The sequence below is a fragment of the Alosa pseudoharengus genome, unplaced genomic scaffold (genome assembly GCF_046254945.1).
Source record: "Alosa pseudoharengus isolate Yale_2024_CS ecotype anadromous, Long Island Sound unplaced genomic scaffold, YU_APseudo_1.1 YU_APseudo_1.1_scf_20, whole genome shotgun sequence".
In the NCBI taxonomy this organism is placed as follows: Eukaryota; Metazoa; Chordata; class Actinopteri; order Clupeiformes; family Clupeidae; genus Alosa; species Alosa pseudoharengus.
This window is the reverse complement of record NW_027468664.1, coordinates 32,875,111-32,890,749: the sequence shown is the minus strand read 5'-3', so window position 1 is coordinate 32,890,749 and position 15,639 is coordinate 32,875,111. Positions and strand designations below refer to the sequence as shown.

General features: G+C 41.1%; 1 protein-coding gene across 1 annotated transcript in view; it reads right to left on the bottom strand.

Moving 5' to 3' along the window:
• The window catches only part of LOC143136510 (uncharacterized), a 13,753-nt gene extending 10,625 nt beyond the window's left edge, over positions 1-3,128 (bottom strand). The window contains exons 1-3 of the mRNA XM_076297230.1: positions 3,054-3,128; positions 2,062-2,245; positions 1,526-1,751 (exon numbers count right to left, since the gene is read on the bottom strand). Coding sequence (XP_076153345.1) covers positions 1,526-1,751; positions 2,062-2,245; positions 3,054-3,128 — 485 coding nt within the window. The remainder of the gene's footprint in view (positions 1-1,525; positions 1,752-2,061; positions 2,246-3,053) is intronic.
• Positions 3,129-15,639: the final 12,511 nt, after the last annotated feature.

Here is a 15,639-nt window from a genome sequence, read left to right as displayed (position 1 = left end):
ACACTCATCAATAAGACTCCTACGGACTTTCCCCTGAAGGTGGCGGCAAATACTTCGGTTTGGCTTTAGGGACCCTCTACTCACTACCACGTAAGTGTTATGTTGTTTGGAACTGTAGAAGAGGTATAAAAATAGCGTTTTGTAGCGGCGCAATTGAAATGCCCCGCTGACTTCCAGGCTACGAGTTGTGACTAAAACGGTACCATCAAACTTTCTCAAAACACATCCGAATGACATGATTTTGATGTCAACTCAACGTATGTACCCCCAATCATCCGTAAATCGATCTAAAGTGCATTTTACTCCGGATAATTCCTTTAACAGACTTTCCCAGTTTTCCCCTCCTTTCTTTGCCCACCTCTCTAGCTTTGCCTCTGCTTGGTCCATGCACATACGTTTTTTTATGTCTGACATGTAACCTTGTCTACAGTATGTACCTTCTCTGTTTGTTCTTCCTATGTAACATAACTGTCAAGCATCTTTGAGTGTCTTGAAAAGTGCTATAAAAAAGAAATGTGTCATCATTATTATTATTATCATTATTATTATTAAGGGTGGTAGCGCTACCCCATCCTCCCTTAAAGCTCTAGACACAGTCTATCACTCTGCTATCAGGTTTGTGACAGGTGCCAAATTTAATACACACCACTGTATCTTATATGACAGTATTGGTTGGGCATCCCTAACAGAAAGATGGACTAGACACTGGATAGTGTTCATTTACAAATCCCTTATTGGAGAACTTCCACCTTACTTATCTTCTCTGTTAAGCTGGCACTCAGGTCCTCATTTTACTCGCTCAAATAACTATCTTCAGCTTAAAGTTCCCAGTGTTCGTTCTGAGTTGGGAAAGTCAGCTTTTTGTTTTGATGCCCCCACCACTTGGAACTAAATTCAACGCACATTTAAACTAAATCATTTAGTTTCTTATGGTCAATTCAAATCATTAGTAACAAACCTCCCTGTCCCAGTCTGTAACTGTTTTACCTGATTGTCTGTATTGTATTTTTATCTATTCTTATTTATTTTAGCTATTTTTATGGCTGTGATCTCAGTGGTTGCTGTTATTATATTATTGTTTTATGTTGTATCTCGGCTACATTGAAAATGAGGGCTGCCCTCAGTTGTACACCCGATAAGGAAAATAAAGGTTTGAATGAATAGTGCATAGTGGATAAGGAGCTGGGCTAGCATGGGCTAGCATGCAGTAGCATAGTGGATAAGGAGGATGGACAATGGCCCCTGTAATATGAATAAAATAATAAAATGTAAATTAATGAATGTAAATGTTGCATTTGTATAGTGTAATGCAGACAGAGCAGCCCAGTATGACCCATGATGTATATATGGTCCGGCCCCTGGATCTTACGGCTGTGAGTATGACCCATGATGTATATATGGTCTGTCCCCTGGATCTTACGGCTGTGAGTATGACCCATAATGTATGGTCTGTCCCCTGGATCTTACGGCTGTGTGAGTATGACCCATGATGTACAGTATGTATGGTCTGGGCCCTGGATCTTACGGCTTTGTGAGGAGGTCACAGATAGGAGTGGGGCACGGTGTGGGTGGTGACTGTGTGGGTGGTGGTGTAGATGGTGGTGGTGGAGAACAGGACTGGTTTCGTGGTGCAGAAGCACACTGGGGCTTGCTGGGGTCGGGGGAGATCCAGTCATAAGCAGTCTGTGGACAGCACGTGTCATCCTCTATCTGACCATCAGGGCGCACACAAGAACTGCCTCCACACTCACCTGAATACAAAGATAAATAGTGTGAGGAAACACACACACACACACACAAGAACCCTCACGTGAAACCCAGTGAGTCATGTAGATTAAAGTGCCTCTATTACACCATCATTTTAAATGTCATGCCTCCACTTTCAAAAACTTGTGTGGACCATATCAACAGAAAAGTATTGCCTGTTCTGCAGGTGCACACAGATTAAATAAATAAAGTAAATTTGATGCTGTTATAAATGCTCTCTAAACATCAGACATGGCCAGATCTAGTCTATAACACGTTTCCATGGTGACAGTGACGTCTTCCTTTGATACCCACCGCACTGTCCAATTGAGTTTTTCCGGAAGTTCTCCCCCAGGGTGATGATGATGTTGTTGTTGATATCAAATGAGACTTTGGTGTCGACTTTGTCAATGTAGACAGTCACCATGTGTGTGGTGGTCTCAAAGCGGATTCCATGCTGCTCGTAGGGGGGAAACACAGGCCGCTGGTCCAGCGTGGTCTGGGGGTTGCAGGACACAGACATGGGGACTCTATTTTGGGCACGTTTCCCATTGCATGACAAAGGACTGTCACAATACCAGATCTTCACTACATGACCAGATATTCACTATATGATTAACTATGGCCAAAAAAATTGACCTAGTCAAAATCCACATTTGACAACCAACATTGGCATTTGAAAAGTACAGTATTTGTCAACTGAAACTTCTTGCGAATCATGTACACTTGGGGTTAAATATGTTTTCAGTGCTGATGGTAATATACAGTGAGTATGTGTACTGTATGTGTTTTCAGTGTTGATTGAAATAACATGTATGTGTACTGTATGTGTTTTTAGTGTTGATGGCAATATAACATGTTTGTGTTTTCAGTGTTGATGGTAATATAACATGTATGTGTACTGTATGTGTTTTCAGTGTTGATGGCAATATAACATGTATGTGTACTGTGTGTGTTTTCAGTGCTGATGGCAATATAACATGTATGTGTACTGTGTGTTTTTTTAGTGCTGATGGCAATATAACATGTTTGTGTTTTCAGTGTTGATGGCAATATAACATGTACAGTATGTGTATGTGTTTTCGGTATTGATGGCAATATAACATGTATGTGTATGTGTTTTCGGTGTTGATGGCAATATAACATGTATGTGTATGTGTTTTCAGTGTTGATGGCAATATAACATGTATGTGTATGTGTTTTCAGTGTTGATGGCAATATAACATGTATGTGTTTTCAGTGTTGATGGTAATATAACATGTTTGTGTTTTCAGTGCATGATGCTTTATGTTGTGTTGAGTACTTACTGCTACCGATCTGAGCCAGCTGTAGATGTAATTGTTCTGGATGCTGAGGGCCACAGTGTGGTTTCGGAACTTCATGATGATCCTCCTGGCGCAGGAGACCCCAGAAGCCCCAGACCCGCAGGCCTCATTGTCCACCACGATGCTGAAGTCGTACCGTGGGGACCGTTCCTGGACCAGGATGTAGTTGCACCTCCCCTGGAAGTCATATTTGTGATCCTCGAAGGTTCTGTAATGGGGGTCGCCCGAAACAAAACACACACCTGCGGCAGCAACACAGCAGTTACTTAGCTACAGGTCTCTCACGCTGAAGATGGTGCTCAGTTCAGCCAAAGAACAAAATGCCGTTCTGTGTAAACAGAAAGAGCAGCAGTCTAACAGAAGATGAAAACAGAAGGTGAAAGTTAAGCCAAAGAACTAAAGGCCCATTCACACCAAGATAACGATAACTCTAAACAAATATTGTTCTCGTTAATATGAATGATGGCGTTCACACATAAACTATAATGATAATGACATGAAGAACGATATCGTTGGGGATCACTTTCAGAGCGATTTTGAGAACGATAAAAAGCTAACAGCCAATCAGAACCCATCACATTTTAGCCGTCACATTCATTAACACAAGGAGAGACTTTGTTTATCGTTGTTCGGTATGGACGTTTTTATCGTTATGGTTATAGTTATCGTTCTTGGTGTGAATGACCCTTAACAACTAATGCGGCATTTGTATGAGTACTGTGAGAAACGACAGAAGCAGGACCACCACAACAACTTGACTCAATGGCCTTGCAGTCAAAAACATCTGCAGTGGGGTATAATACAAAGCTCGATTAGTGGGGTTAGCGAGATATGTTGCGTTCAAAGCCAGGGTATGCTGTGACACGAAAGTGGCTCTGTTTTAACGTCGCTGTATCACCATGGTGTCTTATGCTGCCAACCAAACCTGTGGGGTATACTACGAAGCACGTTAGACATAGACATATCGAGGCTACACAAAGCCTTGACTCAGGGGTATAAGTTAAGTGATTCTACGATAGCAGTTATGTGATATATTTGTCAAACTAAGCCTTCAGCTCAGATCTGTGCGCGTTCTCTGTGTTGAGATGATGTTGGCCAATTGTGAAAAGTGGAGACGCACAAGACCGCCTATATTAAAAAACAATTACCTCCGCATTTATGAGCGATAGCGTAATCTACACTGCGTAGTGTTGTCACAATACCAAAATTAATGTTTCGATACCGATACCAAGTCAAGAATTGCGATTTCGATACTTCTTCGATACTTTTAAAGAAAATTATTTGATTTGGGGGCCCCCACCAGTAATCAGTAATATTGAATATACTGTAATGTGATCATTCACATCAGTGGCCATCCTAGATTCTGCTTGACTCTCTCCACACACACACACGGAAAATGATGGCTTGTCATATTTCATATATTTTGAAATTCAAATAAAGTGTATTTAGTTAATAATGTATAGTATTTTTTAATCTGCATAATTACTAGTACACATATTTAGCAATTTGAATACTTCATATTGATCTTTAAACTATTACACTTAGGCATATCTTTAATGTGGTGTGTAGTGTCTTGCAATGTTCATTAATGATTTTAGTGAGCACTACTGACAGACGTGACCTGAGCTAGCGGGATAGTTAGCAAGGATCTCTCTCCAGATGTAAAAGTTTGCCATGGTTGCGTAGCCTTTTTCTAAATTACATTAAACCCAAATAGTAGGCCTAAATTACCAAATTCCCACAGCCTAGGTAGGTTAGCAACACAAACTTGAGAGATGCAAGTGAGCAAATCAACTTGATATTAGCCTATTATTATGTGTTACCATACCATCACTTAAACTAGCAGCCATGTCTCGCTGTTTATGGCAGGATAGCTGCGCTTATGTGTGTGAGGAGAAAAGTCGCACAGCCACAGGCTAGGGGAGGGGGCGCTAGAAGCATGCCTTGCGCACACGCATGTTACTTCAAAAGAACACGGTCATTCTCAAAAGTATCGATACTAATAAAATTAGGCATCGTGATATTTTTAATTTCAGGGTATTGCGATACTTTTGTAGTATCGGTGCACCATGCAACACTAACACTGCGGTCATGTTTAGTGTCTAGCCTATAACATCAAATAAATCGATTGTCATTGTATGGTATGCACGTCCATAGTGGCAAATTTGCACGCACAACACTGTTAAAACGTGTTTGTAGAGGCAGAGCTCCACCTGTAAGATATATGACAAAATCCTACACGTGAGATTACTTTGTTTTTCAAAATAATTGATTGGTCAGTAGACAGTAGTTTTACACGATTTGAGCTAAAACTTAGCACATAACCTGCTCCCGACCAGGTTTGTTTGGCAGCATAAGACACCATGGTGATACAGCGATGCTAAAACAGAGCCACTTTCGTGTCACAGCATACCCTGGCTTTGAGAAAATCGAGAAATCGAGATTCGTAGTATAGCCCACAGGTTTACCGCTTACTCTGGGTTAACATACCCAGATAAGTTCAGAGCCTATGTTACCATAGTGACTTATATAGCCTGATCATTTTGGAACTGAAATCCCAGGTTTACTGCTTACTCTGGGTTAACATACCCAGTTAAGCAAGTAAACCTGCTTTCTGGAATACCCCCCAGGTATACAGTGTAGGATAGCCTAGAAATCTAGACACACCCTAGCAGCAGCAAATGTAATTTGCAGCCAGGGTAGTCTAGCAACTCTCCATTGGCTTTCGAGCTGGAAAAATGAAACTTCTATCAGGCCAATCACATCGTGTATAGAGTCGGCGACTGAATTTCCTGCTAATTGAAAACAAAGAATATGGATGCTGTTGCTGGCGAACAGCGGTCTTTGAATCGCGATTCGAGTTAAGCTTTTTTTAAATTGTCAAAAGTTTGATCAACTAGCCAACTAGCTCTGCTGGTGGAAAAATGCATGGGACTCATGAGTTGTAGCTATCCTATTGAGTGCAGAGGAAATTTGAAAGACAACCGTTTATCCCACCCCTCGGATTGAGCACTGCCAATGGTAAGATCCCAGACCCTACATCTTGATGTGGGTCTGGCTCGTCAGGCTAAGTGTAGGAACAACAAGGCATGTAGCAGCAGTCAGAACTCATGGAGTAACCTGTGGAGATTTGGAAGCTGTGGCTACTGTTATTGTGGTAAAAGTTGTTGTAGGTTCCACAGTGGTTGATACTGTAGTACTCAGTGTTGTATGTGACCAGTCAGTGGTTGTAGTTGTGAATGATGTTGTTGTTGGTAGCGGTGTAATTGTTGATGGTGAGATGTTATGCTACGCTATGCTATGTTATTGTGTGCTTTGCTATGGCATTCATTCTGTTTTTTTCTTGAGGTGATATTAGTATGATATGAACTACCATGCTAATATCATGTTATGCTAATGCATTCATTCTGTGTTCACCTTGAGGCGAAGCCAGAACTAGCATGCTGATGCTATTCTATGCTAAAGCATTCATTCTGTGTTTGCCGTGCGGTGGCTCATTTGAAGCAAGGACTAGCATGCTAATGTTATGCTATACGGCACACCCTGTGCTTTACAGTGGTAGCTATTGTAGCAGCAGTCAAAACTCACATTTCGGAATTGGTCCACTTGTTGTTTTAGAAGTTGTTGTGGTTCCTGTTACTGGCGTCCACGGTGTTGGTGTGGTCGTAGTAGGACATGGGACTGAAAACAGATATGACCAAGATTGGCTTTGATACTGATCAAAGCCACTGATACTTTGATAATTCATTTGAAAGATTTCATCATAAGAACTCAAAAAATAACTTTAAAATAAGACAATCAATGAAATAAAAATATAAACCATGCACTTAAATGGATTAATAACTTACCACAGTCAATGATTCCATCTATGCATGTGCTAAAACACATAAATAAAAATATATGAGTACATGACAATTACCCACCCCCCCCCACCCAATAGATATGGTACATTCAACTAATTGCTGACTCACCAGTGTCCACTGGGCGTGCTCACTTCAGTGCCATGTCTTAGGACTGTACCATTGAAGAGGCAGGTGCAGTCCTGCAGTGTGGTGCAGTTCCCGGTGTTTTCATCATAGTATGGCGCCTCTGCTGGACACCTGGGGTAACAGCCTGCAGAGGATGTGACATGAGCAATGGCAGAAATGGTGGAAACTGAGAATAGGGGGATTCGACTTGATGTAGCCGCCTGCAGCCGTCTTAAAGGGATATTCCACCATTTGGGCAATTACACTCATTTTCCACCTCCCCTTGAGTTACATGTAAACAATTGATTTTTACCTTTCTCCAGTTCATCCAGCCGTTCTCTGAGTCTGGCGATACCACTTTTAGCTCCAGCCTAGCATAGATCATTGAATCGGATTAGACCATTAGCATCTCGCCTGCTAGCATCGCGTTTAAAAGTGACTAAGATTTCCGGTAATTTTCCTATTTAAAACTTGTCTCCTCTCAAGTTAGAAAGTGTAATAAGACCAACGGAAAATGAAACGTAGTGATTTTCTAGGCTGATTTGACATGGAACTATACTATCATTCAGGCGTAATAATCCAGGCACTAACCAATTCGTCTGCTGCAGCTCAACCTTGTTGCAGGAAGTTATCCTACAGGGACTATTTTCAGGTGCTGCATGATATCATTGTGCTGCTGTGCCCATGGTGTTCCTTGATTATTACGCTGGAATGAGAGTATAGCTCCAATTGTTTAACTCAAGAGGAGGTGGAAAATGATTATTTCTGAGATTCTGATACGTTTTCAAACTGGTATTGAGCATACGTCATGGCTGCAGGCGGCTACATCCAGTCAAATCCCCCTAATATGCTGCCTAGAGCAGCAAACCATTGCTCCACCCACACCAAGGTGATTGGCTTACAATTTGTGCACCTGAGTGACTTTAAGATGTGTACAGTGGGCATTGCTTTGAAATGGCCACTTCATTCGCGCATTACGTGACGTGAACCTGCGTGAAACTTTAGTACCACTTTCAGCCACTGTGCGTCGCTCTGCCACTGTACGTCGCTCTGTCAGTAGCCTGCCTGCCGCCCATTCTGAAAAAGCAGAAGGCTACCTTTAAACATAGGCCTAATTGTTGCCGAGAGGAATCCCAGCCTACTTAGGCTACTTGGGTATGGCATAAGGCTTAGCTACACAGTGGTTAACGAAAATCGAAATCTGCTTTTGATACCCTACCGGTGCCGCTCCACAAAACGAAAAAATATCTTCATTTGCTGTCTACGTTATTGTCAGTGTTGGGGGTAATGCGTTACAAAGTACAATTAACTGTAACGTCCATTCCTGCGTTACTCTTGATCTCTCTAATATATTGACTTATTGTTTCCATAGGCATGCAGTCATTGCTTATTGAAAATATAGATTAGCCTAGAGCCTCTATTTCATTGTAGAGATATGCGCAGGATAGAGCATGCATTCTCTCCTTGCACCGCTCTCCCTCAAACAGGTTGGCTTCAGCCTGCACCCCCCCCCCCCCACGCAAATCAAAACAGTGTCTTGTGCAAGAACTGTTAATGCAGACTACAACTGGCGCGGTGTAGCCTACACAACTTTGTTAAAAATTGATGCATTCAAGTTAACTTTGCAAAGTTAGTGTTATAGCCTACTTATCACAACGTTGTCAATCGCAAACGATAATTTATTCTAACGTCTCTACGGAACTACCTGCTCAATTTGCGGAGGACGAAGAGAAAGCACCTTTTGGATAATTGAGCCAGTAGAGAAATAACTGTTCAGAACTAATCTGTAGGCTTCTGGGGTAGGCTTCTGCAGAAAACAATGTTGTTGGCGATTTAATACTGTCTAGCGACGTGTTTTTAACAGGCTACGCAATAGAGGTTGAGACAATTATGACCCACGTTTTGGTTTCGTACATTAATTTGCCCTACTTCTTGACTGCAATGTAGTCATTTGATTGCTTGACAGGTTATTTTTACTTTTCTGTACAATAAACAAATACATCTGCTTTATACCGCAGAATTATGCAGCAGAATTACCAGCAAACAATGTTTAATGCATTAACTCAAGACCTCAAACGTTTTCTAAACAATAAAAACAAGCAGCATTTCCAGTGGAAGAACAAAATGCTGAATGAAGCCCAAAGCTATGAAGGCATATCTGGCAAGTTGTTATTTTATGAAGACGTATGGTTGCTTTGCTTTCATTAATGGTTTCGCTATAGTGAAGTTTGCAAGGAGACATAACGCGTTAGCATGCCACACTATTTTCCCTCACGGGATCAAAAGAGTATATACTTATACTATCCAGGGACGTGCTCACACAGCTGTGGTAGCGGGGGCAGGAGGACAACTGTTAGTGCAGGCTTTATATAAAATTCTTCAACAGAAGCCTTATGAAATAAAGGCCTGCCTCGAATGCAGGCTTGCCCAAAATAAAGGCCTGTGGTTTGCGCAGCCTACAGTAAGTAGGCTAAATAACAGACCCACCACAATATGCGGTATGATGATTTTTTACGAGCAAGATGTTTTTGGTGCCCTACGTGCACTGCATGTTCTTAAATAACAATGAAATATCATCAGTAATATTCAACCATTATTTTGTGATTTGGGAATAATGTATATTTTCATTAAGCACAGAGAATCGCATGTCAGTCCCCTCATATTTGGCTGACTTCTGCAGACGCGCAAAAAAAACACTGCCACTTCCCTCCCCATATTCCACTGATCACACATCAGACATCAGATCAGCTTGTAGGCCATTAGCCTCAAGCCTCAGGCCCCAACTTTACAATTAAATTGAGCTTTTGCGGTAGGACTAGGTAGGCACTTTGCTAGAAGCTCAACACGTTCGAGACTTAAGCCCAGACATGAAATGTCCTATGTAAGAGGGGATTTAGGGGTTTCTCCCCCGAGAAATGTTTAAAAGTTGGTCACGCAACTCCAAGGCCTACCCAAAATGTTACGGTTTTATCACATTTATCACAGTGTGCCAAGCGCACCACACACAAACGCACAGACTCAAGATAACTGCACAAACAAACCATTTACTCTAATGAACTGTCACTGCTTTTCGGTCCCCGAAAAAAAAGGCACTTAACTCTTTTACCAGCCATTGTAGATACGGTATAAAATGTGATATCATTAGTCAACAGAACAGCATTCATATGCCATAGTGTCATAAAAGTGGTGTGGCTCCTTTAAGGCAATCATTGGCATGAGTTCTGGAGCTGTCTAACTTGATCTACAGTAACTATACTGTGTAGCCTACATAATCTGATTTTAATATGTACAGATATACAGTACAGGCTATATTTAACATTTATTTTCTATTTGGTCTGTTATGAAATAATGCATTGACTAATTTAAGCACAGCTCAGTTTTAAGAAACTTAAATACATGCATGCTCATGGCCGGATCTAGAATAGGGCTGGGAGGGGCAATGCCCCCCCAAATATTTCTTCTGCCCCACCTAATTGGTCAATTTTAATTGACAGCTATTAAATCTGTCAATCACACTTTTCTAATTCATCCCCTCTGAATTTCGAGGGTGCTGATTTGCTGGTTGGATAGTATAAATACCGGAGCAGCAGTGTTCCCCTACCATTCCACACTGTGTGCATCACTTGCTGTTTCATACTTCAGTAGAGAGGGCTTAGCTATATTTCCATAAAGGTTATAGGCGACTAGATGTAATATAGATTCTTGTTGCTGGTTTAAATAAAGAGCTTTAACTGTAGTGTTAGTGTTTGTATTATTCTCGTTTTGAATAAGGTTTGTTTTTTAGCTAATGTGCATGTTAGCTTTCTAAGGTGATCTAGCCAGTTAGTTTGTTAACATTGGTCATTCCTTAACTGTGTTATAAGCAGGGTGGGAATTTTACGGCGGCCACGTCGTTGCCCCTTGCGTTGGCCGTGATTTCCCTTTGAAAATCGGAGGTTCACAGGCCACTGTGGCCTTGGTGCCCCTTTCTTTCTATATACTGCTTTGCATCCGACTAGCGATTATATTTATTTCCACTGTACAGTTAGCCATTCCAGAGTAATCCGGTTTTACATTTGCAGCAATGTCTAAATGCATGTCTCCAACTTTGGGCTTCAGGTTTCACAGTGTGTTTAAATTGTTCAATACAAATACAAAATGTTACAAATATCGCCTAGATATCTGTAAATATTATAATCAGCTGACTAAGAGTTTGTCAAAGTAGCCTTACTGTAATGATCACAAAATGCTAAGCATGCATAGACTATTTGAGTTTCTTAAAGCTGAACTGTGCTTAAATTGTTCAATACATGATTTCATAACAGGCCGCATAGAAAATAAATGTTAAATATAGCCAGATATCTGTAAATATTAAAATAAATTCTATGTTCTAAATATTAAAATTAACAGTTCTATGTAATATGTCATGTTTGCTATTAAATACGGGTTTTAAGGTGAAAAGTAAGGCATTTGTAGGTGAAACTGAGCGGTTTTGTTGCGTACTGTAAATGTTTTGTGTGTGTGTCGGGGGTGGGGGGTCGGGTATTCATTGTGCGCAGCCTCATTCAATCTGAGCAGCCTAGATCCGGGCCTGTGCATGCTTAGCATTTTGTAAAATAAACCATTAAGGCTACATTGACAAATTCTTAACCATGAGCTGTATATTCTCTGATTCTAATATTTACAGATATCTAGGCGATGTAAGCACAGCTCCGTTTTAAAGAAATGCTTTCAAGCCTAAAGACCATGTTGAATTTTGCTACAATTTATTTAAAAACCGGATTACTCTGGAATGGCTAACTATACACGGGAATGCATTACACCTTTGTGTTCGGTAGGTCTGCTGTTTACTCTGATATATGGTTTGTCATGTGTTGCGAGTGTGTGACATATTCCACCGAGAGGAATAGACAATCAACCGACAATCAAAAAATCCAGTGGAAACTAGATGGCAGAAGTGTGTAGGCCAATCGGCCCACCATTTTTTTCTACTTCGCCACCTACAGATGTTTGACAGGTATGATATTTCAAAACGTCATGTTATTTCCCATAGACATTCGACGCCCGGAAGTTGGGTGGACACGGCTGTTTCGGAGGCGGGACTTATTCCGGACAGGTCTATGGATGTGGAGATGGGCGGAGAGAATAATTATTAAATCTCTTGAAAAGTTATTTTCCTCGCGAACCGTTTATCACAGCAAGTGGCTAGCACCGTTTAAAAGATGAGAAAAGGCTCTTTCATGTGACATATGTGTGATGAGTACTTCTCGAGGAGAACAGAGAAAAATGGGTGAATTTGAACGCACTTCATGTGTGCATATTGCAGTGTCAAAAAAGTGAAGCGCTGTGCCAGCTGCAGGGACACTGCGGCTCACTGATAGTTATTATAGGTCACTTCAAATCAGCGCGATTTATCCTTATAGGCTACTGCACATTACATGATCTATCCGATACACTTTCTTATTTTTCACCTTCAGGGCCTATACAAATTCCACCGTATCTGATTGTATATTTGGGGTATGCTAGCTCTTACCTGCCCCAGTGGTTTGTATGTGACTTGTCTGTTCTGAAAACCTATAACCCTTATGAAAAACAATTGGCCTATTTTAAGGAGCTCCAAATAAACGAAATCTGCTGAAGTAGCCTAAAGCATGTAGGCTAATGATTCCTAAAACATACTGTACCAAACGAAGTCCATTCTGTGGCTATTGAAATTTGGGTACTATCATGTTAACTGTAACCCACCCTCTGAAGCCTTTCCTGACACATAGAAAATACTTTTTAATGAACCTGATGTGTTCTTCATTCTCTGATTCTAAAAATGTAATTTTTGAGTCATTAAAACTTAATACAAAGTGGTTTTGGGCCATTTTAAGTCGCTGAGCTGCAGCGTCGCGCGTTCATAGACTGTGCACTCCTCCGTCTACTGACAGCCAGGGCGTATACATTTCTTCTACGGCTGCAAACGGGATTCACTCGCAGTTAACCAAATATTTCTTTATTAGGGCAGGGCAGGCATATTTCCATAAACCATTCTGCTAAAGTCTGTAGTGAAGTCTGTGTAGGGTTTTCCAGGCTCCATTTCTTTCTACGAGACACCCTGCTCACAAGAGCCATCTGGCGGCTGTTTGGGTTGTTGCAGCGTCGTTGCAGCGTCACTGGAGAAATACAAATTAAAGTCGCGTGATCCCGCGTGAGGTCACGTGCGAATCACGTGTGAAGCCGGCCAATTTGAAGCAATGCCCTCTGTACACACAGCTGTCCATTCACTCATGGTCCATCGCAGATTAGTTTAAGTTCAAAGTCCACCCCCCAATCCCCCTCCCCCCGTTTTTAAAGGCAGACCTGGAGCATTTCCAGAGTGGGTCCCTTCAAGAACATTTATACTGGTCTGTTGGTTCCCTAACCTTAGAATAATTTATTCTTTTTTAATATCCAGAGTGTTTCTGATATTTATAATGTAATTGACCGATCCCAAGCCACGCCCCCTTTTAATATGTCACAATGAGGACTTCGGAGGACCTCGGTCAATTTTTAATTTTCTAGTGTCCATTCTGTATGACAATACCCCGGTTATGCGAATGCTATGCTTCTTTTGTGAGTAGCCTAAGTAACTAAATAACTAAAGAGCTCAAAAAGGTTCAAAGATAAGCCTGGGATACTTGTAGAAGTGACATCCGATATCCTGACTGTGTGAAACGTTAACACACATGGCATAGGCCTAACTTTGCATAACTTTGGATAGCTACTTTTCAGTAAAGAAATCTGAGTGTGTACGAAAATGTTGCCTTTATTTGTGTTCATAACTACACACAAAAACATAACTAAATCTGGTTTCCACTGATGAAACGACAACATAAGCCTGCGCAAAAAATTATACCTACCATGAACTGAACTCGCACATTCATACGAAAGACGTGCAAAAGGCTACACCTTCAATCACGTATCGCCTTACACACAACAAGAATAAGCCTACTTTCAGCTTTGCTACCTTGCCATGTTTAACTTGTAATAGAAGACTGTTCACAGAAATAAGCTAATGATCATTTTTTCAACAAACACAATAATAGCCTACTGCATGGCTGCCCAGCTAACAATTTATGGTTTCCAAAACGTTCTAGGAACCATAGTTTTTGGTTTCGGAAACGTTAGTTTTTGGTTCCCAAACGTTACCCTAAGGTTAGTTTTTGAGCAAGTTTTGGTTCCCATGGAAAGTTTGCTGAACGTTCCGGAAACGTTAGTTCTTGGTTATATAAAACGTTCCCTGAACGTTCCCCTAACGTTATCTAAAGGTTACAAACTTTAGAGAACCTTCCCCTAACGTTCCCCAACCGTTGCAAACTTTAAAAAACCTTCCCCTAACGTTCCCTAACCGTTGCAAACTTTAGAAACCTTCCCCTAACGTTCCCTAACTGTTCCCATAACGTTCCCTAACATTTAGGGAACGTTCCCTTCCCTAAATATTGCAACCTTTAGGGAACCCTCCCCTAACATTGCAACCTTTGCATACTAATTACTTTAAACAGCACGAGCAGGAATGCATTATTATATATTAGCAGGAAAGAATGAACTGGCAAAATCGATGGAACTTATAACTTTAATATAAAATTATCAAAAGACAAAAAAAACAATATAAAAGGCCTCACTGTATATATATATATATATATATATATATATATATATATATATATATATATATAAATTAGACTTCGTGTTAGCTAAGTATATTAACATAAGGCATTTGACTTTGGTAGGTGCTACATTCAACAAATAGACACACTGTACAATAGACAACAATATACATTGTGGCAGATACCAACACAATATACAAAGACATAATACCAATACAAGTACACATGGAGTGGGCTGTTGAGTGCAAAGTAATAGTGCAAATGTAGAGTGCAAGACGTATATTGGAATGATAAAGTATGTAATGGGCAGGTAAACGGTCAAAGTGGGGATGACCCCACTTATCTGCAGTTCAGGAGAGTGACGGCAGTGGGAAAAGAGTTGTTCTTGTGTCTGGTTGTTTTTGTGTGCAGGGATCTGTAGCGCCTGCCAGAGGGGAGGAAGTTAAAGAGTGTGTGTGCAGGATATGTGGAGTCTTTGGTGATGGTCTCTGCCCGCTTAGGTCCAAGAGTACAAGTCCTGGAGGGAGGGCATTTTGTTCCTCCTCTCCTGCAGCTCAGTGACTGTCGAGCAGGACGACAGCAATATGTCATCGACTGGAGCAGAGGGAGGTGACTGGGAGCTCCTTAAGAGCATGAGCAGCTCATCCATCTTCTCCTCAAATGCGTCTATTCGCTATGCCATGCGGTAATGGTTGTCCTTATTGCTATGGAAAATGGATGGTGTTAGTTTTAGTTGTTAAATACATTATATACCTGCATATGTGAACAAATTAAGTGAGTGTTCCTACCTCTTATTTCCGTCTCCATGGCCAAGCCACCTCCCTCTGTGTGATGAGTCACTTGTGCTGTTTACAACAACAAAAAAGTTACTTACTCTCAAGTTCCTTGTCATGAAATTGTATTTACTTGGAAATGGAAAATTCAAAGACACTGTACCTTCAACTGGGTCCCAAGATGAAGTGGCAGGCGTTATAATAGACCCATCCAGCT